This window comes from Euprymna scolopes, chromosome 23 (genome assembly GCF_053919585.1).
Source record: "Euprymna scolopes isolate OS-2025 chromosome 23, ASM5391958v1, whole genome shotgun sequence".
Lineage (NCBI taxonomy): Eukaryota > Metazoa > Mollusca > Cephalopoda > Sepiida > Sepiolidae > Euprymna > Euprymna scolopes.
The window spans coordinates 25,488,934-25,504,420 of NC_136504.1; the positions used below are offsets into that span (position 1 = coordinate 25,488,934).

Below are 15,487 nucleotides of genomic sequence, written 5' to 3' on the forward strand. Positions count from 1 at the left end.
ATTATACCAATCTTGATTTAACAATTTAGGGAAAATTGGCTTCTAAGAGTGAGTTACCTGATTGTAAATTATTGATGGTCACTTCTACTTAGTGAATGATCTAGACTGATGCAATCTATTTTATCTATACTCCTATATATTTTTTTGTGTGTATTGATATTCATATTAAAACCCTTTTTTCTATTTTTTTAAAAAGAAAATACAACTTTTTTTTTTTTTTTTATATATGTCTCGTGGAATTGCATTCATCTGCAAAAGATCTGGCTAATTTGCATATTCTTTTAAACATTCATTTTAATTAATTTCCTATTAGTTTTTTTCAGTTTTCTTATGGGATGATCATATTTAGTTAACTATTACATGTAATTATATTCATGCAGATATTCTACATGATTTATACTTGCGTAATATTTGTGTAAAAAGTTTATAGTAAACACTTTCTATATATATTTATTATGGATGTGTATATATATTTGTTTAAAAAATGTTGCCTACCAAACTTGTAGAGTTTTTGGTCTACAGACATAAACTTCATATACAAGGTATTTGAATCCATGCAGAACTTTATATTTGAGTTTTAGCCTGGAAAAATCCGTGCAAAAGTGTGAAAATTAAAAAAATTGAAATTTGCCAGGTGAAGGTCGAACGCCAGAATTACGAATATGTATGCCTAACATAGTAGCTATTGGTTCATGTTTTAATTTTTAGCCTTGCAGCAAACATATCTTCATAAGTCAGGCATTAATGACAGAGGAAAAACTAAATCGTAAGCTAAACATTTTTGTTTCAATTGTCAGTGGTGGCACGCAAATCATTTTTTTTTTTTTTAACTTTTTAAATCATTATTATATATTGGGTTCAATAAATACAAAATCTGCATTAATCAAAATATCATATTTAAGCATATTTTATGACCGGGCAATGCCGGGAAGCTTGCTAGTATTATACTAAATCTATCTACTTAGCTCCCCACATGGACAATTAAATATAAGGTCATTTATAAATGTGGAGGAAATCTTGACTTGAAAAGCTTATGTTTAGCGCTACTGATGAGCCATGATATAGAAAAATAATAACTGTGAATTATTATATGTAATTTATCTCTGCTCTATCCTTATTTTCATGGCACTGAGTTTTCATCTATGCACAACATTTACAAATACTCATTTAGCTACAACCATTGCCAACAATTCCTCTTACCCTTTAAACTCAAAATATCAAAAGTTTAAACTAACGATTTATCATAGATTTTATTTCTTCTTTTTTGATATTTAAACATCAATATTGCATGAGTAATAATGTGTAAATGATGATATGAAAGCTGTTTTCCACCTGTAACAACTTATAATTTATTGCGAACATAGCAAAGGCTGCTGTAAAGAAGGTGGGTTCCCTTTATCGTGCTAGAAGACTACTCACACCTGAGAGTATTCTGCACCACTACAAGGGCACCATTCACCCATGCATGGAGTAGTCTCACTACATCTGGGATGGTGCATCTACTACTAGTCTTTCCGTTTTGGTCCAAAAAAAAGTTTTCAATCTAATAGGTCCTGCGTTGTCAACTAAGCTCCAACCCCTGTCCCATTGCGACAGTGTTGCATCCCTGTGCCTATTTTACAAGTATTTTAATGGAATGTGCTCTGATTAACTTGTTGCACTTGTGCCCCCTCGATATACGTATCCCCGACAAACATGCTTAGCAACAAAATCATACTGCTTCAGTGTCGAGGTCCCTAAATGCCAAATAGCTTTATACGCTAATAGTTTCTTCCCTCGAACAGGTAGACTTTGGAATTCCCTTCCTGCTTCCCTGAGTGTACTGATATGCAGAAGTTTAAATGTAATGTAAACCAACATCTTGTTAATCTTTCCTAGGCATGGTCCCAAATAGTAGTCCATTACGTCCAAGTGGCGATGTGCCTTGTTTGGGATGAACGTGAGTAAAAAAATACAAAAAAACTTTGATGTAATTAACTATTAACGACACGCTAGTAATCATGATCTGCACAAGCTGAGTTGTCTGTGGCATTCAAGGCTGACAAAACAAAAAAATTATCCCATTTAAAAACTTCCTTCCATTTTTCCAAACGAGCTGAAGTCAGCATTTTTGTTATTGTATGACGAGTGAGGAAGACAGTGACTATGCAGAATCAAATATTGATGTGTCAGATGCAATGCAACTTAAGTCTAACTTCTAAAATACAGAGATGACATAATTTTATGTATTATTAGCATGGCTACCCGGCATTGCCCAGGTGGAGAGAATTGGTATACTAAGGCTATTGAGCAAACCCCCCCCCTCAAAAAAAAAGAAAATGTTTCAACCAAAATAACAGCGATGCCTGTGTGACCGCAAAAAAAAAAAAAATTAGCCGCAGTAAGAAGGCTCAGACCTGTAATGCGAAAGAGAAAAAGGAGGTGAAAAAAGCTAATGAGCTAGCTGTCACAGCCATGACGACTTATGATGTCATGACAACTTATGATGTTATGACAGGTCGAAATAACGTTTTTTAAACGTACATTTAGATTGTTAGGCGTATGACTTGCAAAAATCGCGACACAAAATGTGACCCCCTCCTTGCAAGAAATGGCCCAGTTAGCATGAAATTAATCTTTTTGGCCAATTTTTACATATTTTTCATCCAAGAGATTGATCTTTCTAACGATACCAATTTTGTCACTGTCCGATGTGTCTGTCAAAAGTTTTGGCAGACATACAAACACAGAGGCACACACACACATACAAACTAACACACATTTTCTCTTTTATATAATAGAAGATTAGCAGAGCTACCTGGCATTTCCCGGAGCAAAAAACTACATCTGTACCTTTCTCTATCCATCTATTTATCTTGCTCCCTTATCACTGACCAAACATGAGTGACCATTGATCAATGCTAGTACTTTCATAGTGTTTCTCCTCTTTTGGCTGACAATCATTCCATATCATTATTCTTTATCCTTGAATGGCTCTTGGCCTTGATAAGGTGGCCTAAGACTAAAAAATTATACAGAATATATAAATGATATTAACACTTTGAATGATACCTAATCTTCATTAATTTATTATTTTTTTTTAATTTTAAAAAAAGGAAACGACAAAGTCAAAAAAAAAAAAAAAGAAACCTGTTTTAAATAAAAATATTTTTTAACATTGATTTTTTTTTTTTTTTTTTTTTTTTTTACAAAGGGGTCACCACATATCAAGGTCCTCGAGTATTGGGACAGTAGAGTAGTAAACATTTGTTGTATAATTTGATTATTTATGAGGACGGATCAATAAGAACTTGTTTACATTGGACTTGAAGGTGACAATATTGTAGTCAGTTGGAAAGCAGACCATCCAAATAGTTTCACAGGTGGGCAGTTTTAAGAAAGAAACTTTGCTCATGTAATCAATGTTTAGGTTTAGGCATCTACAGAGAGTGGGGGAAATTATTAATAGTGATTTTGGTTAGAAAAGTGTCTTTTGTGAAAGATTGGCGAGATGGGATCATAGATTGGTGGTCAGTCAAACAAAACATTTTGGACTGAACCAACATAGGCATTATGTTGTAATATTTTTGGTATATTGTAAGTGTATGCCGCCATAAATTTGAGCCATTCTAATCATAGTCATGCGTGATAAGAATGAACCAATAAAATGCCAGGACAGACTTATAAAATGACTAGCCTGGTGCCCGGTGTTGCCCGGGTGTGTCGAGGTGTGTGTAAGGAGGTTGGTTGAGCAAAAAAAAAAAAAAAAATGAATTAAAACAACTCAAAATAGCAGTGAGTATCTGTGCAAGCACAAAAAAAAAAAAAGGAGTACTAGACAAGCTCAAACCCGTAACGCGCAAGAGGAAAAAAATCTTGTTGAATTCACCAACACTATCATGTCTAAATAAGAAGAGCACTACTTTTATACTTACTGAATCTTTGCCTAGGTAAGCTTCTCTAAGCTGTCAATTTTTTTTTTTTTTGCTTGGAATTATGAGTTCAGGAATAACTTTACACTCAAGACATTATTTAAAAAATACCTTGACAGAAAGTTGGTTGGTTGTTTTTGTTTTACGGCATATCAACCCTTTTCGGATTATTTAATGCCGAATCCAAAGATTTTTAAGAAAAAATTTTTTTAATAGAATATATTTGTTGTTTTCACGTCGGTTTCTATTCAACCCATAGTTGGGACCCTAACAGATACTACCACTCCGGGTCAGAGTGGACCTGGGAGCAATGGTATTTAAAGGGTGGCTCCACACTCCCCAAAGCCCACAAGCTGGGGCCTCACCACTGGATATAGTTTAAGGTCATATCCAGGACCCCCATTGAGGGACTTTTACCCTCTGCAGGGGGGCAGTCGGCGTATTCTAATGTCCCACCGACAGGGCCTTGACAGAAAGATTCTCAAGTTTGACAAGATATACCTGAAGAAAGTCAGGACTCAGTCAGGAGATTACATTAACCAAAAAGTTGTGAAAATAACACTCAAGATGAGAACAACAATTTTTAACATGGATTTTTTTTTTTACAAAGGGGTCACCACATATCAAGGTCCTAAGGCTACTCGAGTATTGGGACAGTAGTGTAGTAAACATTTGTGGTATAATTTGATTATTTATGAGGACGGGTCAATAAGAACTTGAAGACGACAATATTGTAGTCAGTTGAAAAGCAGAGCAGCGGAACAGTAGTCCAAAAAATCCAAATAGTATGCATCTCATGGAAGATTTAACTCTCCATCTTAAACCTCTTCATTCACACCAAACTGTTATACTGATTTCTAGTGCAAAAATTACAAGAAGTCATTTAAACTGATTTGCATTCTTATATTAAGTTATCAAACATGTCTTTGGGTTTTACAGAAGCCGTTGGTTCCAGCAGAGTGCAGAAGAACAGAACTTCCATACCAAAAATGTTGCATTCCGAGGTTTACTGGAAATTCTCTTTGAGAAGCGTAAGTTTCTATTTACTTGTCTCCCCACAAGGGCAAAGTTGTACACAAGGTCAGATTTTAATGTGGAGAAAGTTTAGTTCCTCAAAAGTGGGCACTCTTGATTGGAACAAAAATTAAAAATTGGCCCAATCTAGACGGATTTCTTCTTCACTGACAAAGGACAGAATAGACTAAGTGTAGCATTAACACAGATACTTTGTTCCTAGCCAAAAAGTTAAAATTGTAAATTTGTTTCCAACAATACTTCAACGAAAAAATCTAGTAAATGCTGGTTTATTTTTTAGTAAAAATGTCATAATTTTTATTTTTTTTCTTAAACTTTTTCATCCTAAGCAAGGCAATATAAGGGGATATGATTTGGGATCATGTCTAATGGGGAACTGTAGAAAGTTGATCAGCGAGATGTCCATAAACTTTTGCAGCTTAGTACAGTCAGGGAAGCAGGAAACAGAAAAAAAATTCCAAAGTCTACCAGTGCAAGAAAAGAAACTATTAGATTGGAAGGCTTTTTGGCATCTAAAAACCTCAATAGTGATGGTGTGGGATTTTGCTGCTTGTTGGGTTAGTCATGAGTAAGGCTAGGACAACAGCATATTCTTTTCATTGTTTTGACTCTCGAGTGTGTACCTGTTCATATCTTATATGCTTTTATATCGAGTGATGTGGTTCTCGGTTGATTAACTGTGTCAGATATATACTCAAGAGTCAAAACGAGGAAAAGAATATTCTGTTGTTATAGCCCTAGTCATGAATATGTATGTTGGAGGGAACACAAGTGCTATGAGTTAATTAAAGCACATTCCATTCTTAATTCAGTTCTCAGCAAACCTAGCAATAGTCATTTTAACTTCCGATTTCCACTGTTTATTTGGCTGGGTAATTAGAAATGGTCAAGCGGACAAGAAAACCATTCTTAACATGGAGAGGTGGGGGGGTCATATTATCTGAGAGGAAGATAATCATTAATCAGAAGGATATCTTGCTTTTTACTGTCATCCCCTCTGCAGAGCATAAACTGTAAGTTAAAAAGAGCAGACAATCTTGACGGTAACTGCAAAGGGATCAATTAGGTTTTAAAGACCCAAGAAATAAACGACAGTTAAAGTAACGGATTTAGGTCTACATCAGTTTCTTCTGGTTGACCTGTGCACACTGTATACAAACGAATAAGAAAACTCAAGTTTTTTGTTTTTTGTCACAAGATTTCTAATATAGGGAAAGATTTATTTTGAGGAAAAAAAAAGGCTGGGTGTAAAATATTTATTTTTTTGGTGTGTTTGTATTAAATTTACAAAATCTTTTTAATAAACTAACGAAACGTTGTGTTCTAATTTGTCAAAACAGAAAATTCTATTTTTTGGACTGTGAACATTTTCAGTATCCTAAGTTCTTGTTAACAAATTAATTATTTTTGGGGTCTTTAAGACTTAATTGTGTCCTGCAAAGATTCATCCAAAGACTATCATTAAAACGTACTGGAGTGTGCGTGTTCTACTTTTTAGCAAAATTCCAATTTTTTTTTTCAGTCTAGAAAAATCGGTTCTTGTCCAGAATTCCCCCAAAAAACGAACATAAAGAAAAACCTGTATAGTGTAAGTACCTGTGACAAAGCAAGAATATCATCTTCCAAAAATCACATAAATTGATCTGGTAGTTTTATTTTTATAAAGAAAATCATTTTTAAGTGATTTATGGGGAATTTGTACACATTATAACATGAATCTTACAAGTTTGAATTATTGAGTCATTTCCCTTTGTTTTTTAGATTGTTTCCAAAATGGCAAACAAGGCAGCCGCTTTTCCATTACTGATAAAATTTGATTTATTTGAATAATGGCTTCATACTTTTCTCAATAGTAAAAATGTTAATTTGTATGAATCATTGTGGTACAACTTTTTTTTTATCAGATTTGATTCTGTTATTAGCATTAGACTCCCTAATTCTTTCTAAAATTAAATATTCACAAAAGAGACCACATGAAGGTTGCTAACATCCATAAGTGAAAAATCTGTATGATATCCATACTCGAGATGAAACAAAAATATCATATTCCAAAAATCACATGAGTGACCAAGTGGTTTTATTTTTATAAAGAAAATCATTTTTAAGTGATTAATGGGAATTCATAGGCATTACAAATGTAAAACTAGCAAGCATGAATTATTGTAGTAGTTACTTCCCTTGTTTTCTTTTTACATTTTTTTTCTAAATGGCAGGCGAGACGGTCCTTGGATGCTCATAAAACTTTATCTAATTGAACACAATATTAACCATCTTAGGTATGTCGACAGCATTGTATTAATAGCAGAATCTGAAGAAACCCTCCAACACATGCTGGATACTGTGGTAGAAGCAACTGAAAATAAAGGATGTCTTAAACATCTCAAAAACAGTAAGCATCACAGTACCCAGGAACACCCAAGCTCCAACATGCAAGCTACAATGTTGCAATGTATGAGTTAAACAAGTTGATAAATTCAAATACCTGGGATACTGGATCACATCTGATGGAAGGTGCATGACTGAAATACAAAGTCGCATAACCACAGCCAAAGTTACCTCCAAGAGATTGTCATCAATCATGACCAACAGAAACATTAAAATAGACACCAAATTTAGAATACTCTGAATGTATGTCTGGTCTGTTCTATTATATGGATGTGAGTGCTGGACAATCACTAACACCATGAGGAAAAGACTAGAGGAAACTGAAACTTGGTTCGTGAGGAGAATTTTGAAGATATCTTGGACAGAAAAGAAAACAAACCAGGAGGTATTAGAAACGGCAACACAGAACGGTCTCTAATAAGTACAGTATGAAGCAGACAAATGAGGTTCATGGGTCATGTCTACAGAAAAAGTGGAATAGAACAGATTAGCTTGACAGGAAAGATGATGGTAGAAGAAGCAGAGGACAAAAACGTAAAACATACATTGATAGTTTGAATACCTGGCTGGGAAACATCAAAAATGATGAGCAACAATGAATTCATGAATGCCTTGAGAGAGAGAGAGAGAGAGACATAGCCATCAATGCCTGTACCAGATAGGACACCATGATGATGTTGATGGGGGAAGGAAAATCTGGACAAAAACCAAGTTTTTATATTACAATTCTTAACAATTAATTTTGTTGCAGGTTTTTTAATACCATTTTTTTACATTTTCTTTTTTTGATATAGACAACATGAAACTGTCAAAGCATGGATGCCGTGTGACAAAGAAATCTGATTTTTTAACGGCAGAATCTTACATCGAAGCAGTTTTGTTAAAGATGCAAATAACTTCAGGTTAGTGTTAACTTCTTTAGGATTGAAGCTAAAACTTGTGTCCAACACTTTCGTATGTTTCTGAATTTTTGAGATGAGGATTGGTTATTCATATTATTTGGATTCTTCAGGCTACTGGTCTCATGTTGAGTGTCATTTTCACAAAATTTCGATCGATGTAACATCTGACCGTCTTCAGGTGTATCTTGTCGAACTCGAGAATGTTTCTGTTGAACTTGGTAATTTGGGCAGAATTTCGAATGGAACCCTTTATCTGCAAGGATCAGTGACACGGTGGTTAAAGTACTTGGAAAAATTAATTGTAAAAGTGATATTCTCCTGAAAGTTGAAGGTTCAATTTTCAGTATGGGTGAAAAATACAATTACAAATTACTTAGGGCATCAGTCCGGTCATGGTTGAGGGAACAAGAGCATGCTACCCTCCGTGAAATAAATAAAAAGTTCAGTTCATTATTCTATCAAAATTCCTGAGTTTGACAAGATAGATCTGAATAAGGTCGAAATGTAAAAATGACACTCAAGATAGGAACAGTAGTCCAAAGATTCCAAATAATACTTTTGTATGCTACTGATATGTTGAATTTACCAATATTTTTTAAAAATTCTAATTTGCATCTGATTAGAAATAAATGAATTTAAAATCCATATTCAGACATATATAAATACTTTACAATATTATTAAAAGTCTGTTAATGATCAATGTTTTAGTGAATGAGACTTTTCACAATATACTTGCTGTTAAATGATGTAGATTAACAATATTATGTTTGTCTTCTTTTTTTTTTTTAATATTTAACCCTCTTTGACCAGCAGCCCTTTATTATAGAGTACAAGATGTTTGTTTTGTTTTAATTTCTCAGATTCCCAATGGCAGAAACTACGAACAGAATTTCTCAATTTACATAAAGAAAAGAAAGAATATTTTAACTACATAGAACCAATCACAGTAAGTTGCCTGTTTATATCCTCAAATACAACACTTTGTATATTGCTACAAATATTGTATATTGCTACAAATATTGTATATTGATACAAATATTGTATATTGCTACAAATATTGTATATTGCTACAAATATTATATATTGATACAAATATTATATATTGATACAAATATTATATATTGATACAAATATTATATATTGATACAAATATTGTATATTGATACAAATATTGTATATTGATACAAATATTGTATATTGATACAAATATTGTGTATTACTACAAATATTGTGTATTGCTACAAATATTGTATATTGCTACAAATATTGTATATTGCTACAAATATTGTATATTGCTACAAATATTGTATATTGCTACAAATATATATTGCTACAAATATTGTATATTGCTACAAATATTGTATATTGCTACAAATATTGTATATTGCTACAAATATTGTGTATTGATACAAATATTGTATATTGATACAAATATTGTATATTGATACAAATATTTATATTGATACAAATATTGTATATTGATACAAATATTGTATATTGATACAAATATTGTATATTGCTACAAATATTGTATATTGATACAAATATTGTGTATTGATACAAATATTGTATATTGATACAAATATTGTATATTGATACAAATATTGTATATTGCTACAAATATTGTATATTGATACAAATATTGTATATTACTACAAATATTGTGTATTGATACAAATATTGTGTATTGCTACAAATATTGTATATTGCTACAAATATTGTATATTGCTACAAATATTGTGTATTGATACAAATATTGTGTATTGATACAAATATTGTATATTGATACAAATATTGTATATTGATACAAATATTCAACCACAACTGCAAGTACATCATCTACATCTATATATATTAATATCGTATCTATTCTTTTTTTGTCTGATGAAGTATTATCCTTAAATTGGGATTCCACTGAAACATGTATGCACATATGTAACCAATAATGTTTGTATAATAAACAGACTATATACCAGCTCTGCCCTGCATGGAGCACTGTTTATAAACCATGTGAGTTTCATTGGATTTACATCTAGGAAACTTATCGATATGACCATTATATACATATATCTATATATTAATACGATAGCGTGTTTGTTATTTTCTGTGCCATGCTTAAATTCGGGTCGTTTGATTGTTATGTACTTCCATTTCTTGTCATAAATGATTTTACCAAGAATTCTTCATAAGTTTTGGTTTCGGTTTCGATTATGACTGAATGAACTTAAGTTATATATATATATATATATATTTTTTTTTTTTTTTTTTTCGTAAGTTTTTACTTGGGTTTCGATTCAAGCTAATGCACCCAAGTCATATGATATTTTTTTTTTTTTTTGAAATTGCAACTTTATAATATATAAAAATAGATAAAACATTAACTCTATAATAATATATACGAAATCTGCAAAAATCAAAATATCATATTTAAGCATACTTCATGATCAGGCTTTGCCGGGCATTCGTGCTAGCTTGGATAAATTCTTTTGCACTTTTAACAAAATAACCTACAATAATATCAGAGTGTCTCCATTTACATTGAACATCTACAGAATGCCAACATCAATATATATCACATATGAATGAGTCTCCTGTCGAATTTCCACAGGTCCCGCTAGTATATATTAATACCATAGTACTTTTAACATACATACGTGTGTCACAGTTTCCAGATTATAAATTATTCAATCGAGAGATCTTATTAATTAAAAAGGAGGATATTCTATCCGCCCTTTTAATTAATAGGATCTCTTGATTGAATAACTACGAACATTAAATTAGTATATAGATATGCTAATTTAATGTTCGTAGGATCTTCCAGTCACTGAAGATGCAATGTAAAAAATAAAAATTTAAAATTAAAAAGAATGATGTTGCTTTTGGGCTGTACGTAAAACTAAAATATACCTTCTTGGTTTTCTGGCTAGGAACTAAGAGTAGTATCTGTTCTGTCTAAAGATAGTATAATGATATCATGGAGTTTTCATTCGTGCTGGGCATCTATACATGGAAATATGTCACAGACTCCTATAAGGATATTGGAGATAAACCGTAATAACCAGATATATTCTGACACTGCATTAACCAGATTACTTAGATAAACACTTTTAAAGTTTTAGCAAAAGGGCTACAATAATATCACGGATCGTCATTTATGCTGAACGTCCACAGAATGCTCATATTACATATGAAAGATGCTGCTGTGGAATTTCCACAGGTCCTGCTAGTTTTATAGAAATGTCATTTTCTTTTTTTGTTTTATTTTACTTCAGTCAAAGTTCTCAGAAATCAAGGGGCCCACGACCTGGGGTTAACACTTGAAGTCTATTTGAGATACATAGATATTTGAATGTTCCATTAAAGTTCTTTATCTCTCAAGCACTGAGTTAGTAAAGAAATTGAGAACATAATTTCCCTCTCCCCAATTAACCGTTTTTATATGTTGTAGTATATCTTTCATGTTGGTCTCATGGTCTTACTGGATTCCAGGACAAGAATTTATCTAGTCTGGTGGAGTATCCAGCTTCGTGCTATTACTTGAGGTAACATCACTTGGAGAAAGTGCACCATTCCTCGGAAAAGCTGTGGGGTAGCCGTAGTGAGGAGATCTTATTTGGGCTGCGAATACTATGTGATTTTGAATATTTGGTCAGGGTTTACTTCTATGGAAAAAGTATCCTCACGCCAGGTTGTTCTGACAAACCCCTGTACAGAGAGACCTTAGCCACTCGAGGATAGTGTCTAGTAGGCATTCAAGTTCTGTTTGTGTAACTGTATGTATTTTTAATTTTTTAAAGGGAGATAATTACATAAAAACTTCTGGCGTCAAATGGTGATGATGTGTGAAGAACAGATACTACAATTTGATCTTAGCTGAATTGTACTCACAGTACAGCTGAGCAACTTAGCTAGCTATATTGCCTTGCTTATAAATTTTTACATTTTGTTAAACTGAGTCATAAATATTTGACCACAGCTGCAAGTACTTCATCTAATTATAAGTGGCACGTTCTCTGTTTAATTGTTTCTCTGTCTCTTCGTATTTTTAATTTTTGGTAAAAGGATATCTCAACTTCTTCAGATATGTTTTATTAAGTTGACATATTATTGTGTACTTTTAATTTAGAATTTGTACAATGTGTAAGTAAACATCCCATTTGAAAGATGCTGATGACGTCACTTATGTGGTGATAGATGTTGGGTGTTTTAAAGGGAAATAACTCTCGTCCGTGCTTAACATTAATAAAAAGAAAATACGTTTTACTTTTAATTATACCAATAATGCTGTGTGGTCTGCATTCGTGTTCGAAAAATTATACTAGTATAATACTTACTGTTGTCTCTATCTAAATTTTTGTTTTTATTGTAACCTTGTTATTGTCTTATATTATAAGTATAATAATAATAATAATAATAATAATAATCTACTTTGTAACAGTTTATTAAAAAAAATGTAGTTCTGCCTGGACAACTGATAATATAGGAGCATTTTTAAATTATGATAAAAAAATTAAAATCATCAAGGGGAATAACTCATGTTTAATTGAAAAATATAAAAGTGTTGTTTCCCTTACAACTAAAATTTTATTTTTTTTCTGTATAAGTTTTAAAAATATGTAAAAAAGGAAAATAATTAAAAACTGAAACAACTTCACTGTATCCCGGGCAACACTGGTTAGATAAAGCTAGTGATTACTAAATTAAATAAAGAGGTTTTCTCTGTTTGCTCATTTTACTTATCTTTGCATTTTCTTTGTTTTCTTTTCTTTGTTCCAATTCAGTCACTACAAGTTCTTCTACAGCCAGTCTTGGAGTCCTTGATTCACCTTGACCGATTAGCCTTCCTGCAAGAACATGGAATGAAAGCCTCTCTTGTGCCAATCTTTGATGAATACATCTCCCCACGAAATTTTGTTCTGGTCGCTCAAAAATGAACTCTGGCCTTTTCACTGTGTTAAAGAACATTTTCATCATGAAGTCTTTTATTGATTTATAAAGAAAAACGGTCATAAAGAACAGAAGACCATGCTAACCTTGAATTGCAAAGTCTATTTTGTACTCTGTCTAGGCAAGAATGAGTCGCACTTTATGACTTATCTCCCTTTGGTTCAAAAGATTATCAACATGCAATCTGAAATTGATGCAACTGTAATTGATTTAAAAAAAATTATTTTTATTACATTTTCACCCTAAACTAGGCACAATGCCACTTTGATGTAGGGGGCTACTATTAGGGACATAAGTTGCAAGGATACTATGTAGGGAGTTAAGCAGCAAGATGTCTGTTCACATTACACTTGAACTTCTGCATATCAGTACATTGGGGAAACAGGATCTGGAAGGGAATTCCTAAGTCTAGCAGTTCTAGGGAAGAAACTATTAACAGTAGAAGGCTTTTTCACATCTAGGGATCTCTACTGTGAAGAGGTGGGACTTTGCTGCTTGTCAGGTTTGTCGCGGGGTATTTACGTCGAGGGGGTACAAGGGCTTATAGTTCGTCGGAGCATTCACTATCAAAATACTTGTAAAACAGGCAGAGGGATGCAAAATTTCATCGATGATACAGAGGTTGAAGCTTAAATGACAGTTCAAGTCAAGATCTATCAGGTTGGCGACACTCTTTTGATCCCTGTCCAGGAGTGAGAGACTAGTAGCAGATGCACCAGCCCAAATGTGACAACAATACTCCATTCATGAGTGAATGGTGACCTTGTAGAGGTACAGGATACTTTCAGGCGTAAGTAACTTTTTAGCACAGTAGAGAGGGCCCACCTTTTTCGCAGCAGCCTTGACAATGCTCTCGCTGTATCTGTTCCAACTTGTGTTCGCTGCGAACGTTAAGCCAATGAAGTACTTTCACGTAATGTATCTTTAGCCATAGCTATTGGCGATTGAAAAGGTTTCTTCTAATTATTAAACGAAACGAGCTTAGTCTTGGCAGCATTGAACGTTACCATCCATTTTTTACCCCATTCCATTACAGACTAGAGGTCTTCCTCTAGGGTTTCCACCATTGCCTTGGATAGCTGTTCATTCATTTTCCCCTTGTGCCTGTTATAAAGTGTGGTGCCGTCAGCAAATATACCCATCTCAGAGACTATTTTATCAGAAAGGTCATTTATGAATATCAGGAATAATAAAGGTCCAAGGATCGATAATGACGTCCATTTTACAAGGAGTTGAAATTTTATCAAGGCCATTGTGTTTATTTTTTTATTTTTATGTGTGGGGTGTCACCACTTACCAAGACTCGGAGGGTTAATAAGTGTTAGGTCGATGATGAGATAACATGATCAGTAATGGTGGAACTTGAGTATTTAAGAGGACAGCTCGAAAGGAAATTATTTATATTAGATTTGGAAATGACTGTGCTTTAGTCAGCCGAGAAGCAGCCCCATGGTATTTTGTGCATAGATGGATAGTTCTAGGAAAGAAACCGCTCATGGAATTTTTGTTTAGTTTTAGGCACAGATAGAAAGTGGGGGAAGTTGTTGACGGTTGTTATAACTAGATGATTATTTGTTGCGAATGTTTTATAGGAGGGACCATAGATTGAAGCTCATTTATTTTCTGCTAGCACCGATTGTGCTTCTGAGAGAAATGCTAATATGAGACTTGAAGTCTCCAGTGTGGGAGGTCAAGAGTTCAATTAATTAGAGTTAAGTCCATTTGGTGGGTTTTGGTGATGTTAAGTCTATTTGGTGAATATTTTGATAAGTTTTTTTCCTTTTTGATGTGTGTGCATCAGTGCGCGTGTGTTAGGGTGAGGGTTGTGCATTGTGTGTGCGCATGCGTAGGTTATAATCTGTGATTTTTTTTCACATGTGTGTGTGTGTGTGTGTGCGTTATAAAAATATTTAAAAATATTAAAAAATGATAAAAGTCTGAAAAACCTACAATTGTTGATGGCTACACTCTTTTAAATATACACTTTTTTCTCTCGTTGGAACACATAACCATCACTTTATAAATATAAATAACTACAACGACAGAATGCCACCAACAAGGAAAAAATCTCTGGAGGACCCACTGGATTCACAGACAACTCTCTTTCAAGGAACACAAACATCTCGAAGACAGATTACAACAACTTAGTGAAAAAAATGGACAGAATAATCCACCTCATATCCAACCAACAGGATAAGAAAGAAATTCAAATTGAAGAAATCATTGAATAACTCAAAACACAACAAAAATACCTGGAATACTTCAGAAGACTATATATCCAGTATGAATTATTAAAATATATCCAGT

The 15,487-nt window shown here is 33.2% G+C and overlaps 1 protein-coding gene across 1 annotated transcript in view; it reads left to right on the forward strand.

Moving 5' to 3' along the window:
* Nucleotides 1–15,125, forward strand: part of LOC145245805 (methyltransferase-like protein 25B) — a 43,223-nt gene extending 28,098 nt beyond the window's left edge. Inside the window, exons 8-11 of the mRNA XM_080107450.1 lie at nucleotides 4,851–4,942; nucleotides 8,126–8,233; nucleotides 9,094–9,179; nucleotides 13,015–15,125. Of these exons, the coding sequence (XP_079963576.1) occupies nucleotides 4,851–4,942; nucleotides 8,126–8,233; nucleotides 9,094–9,179; nucleotides 13,015–13,167 (439 nt within the window). The 3' untranslated portion in view covers nucleotides 13,168–15,125. The remainder of the gene's footprint in view (nucleotides 1–4,850; nucleotides 4,943–8,125; nucleotides 8,234–9,093; nucleotides 9,180–13,014) is intronic.
* The last annotated feature ends 362 nt before the right edge of the window (nucleotides 15,126–15,487 follow it).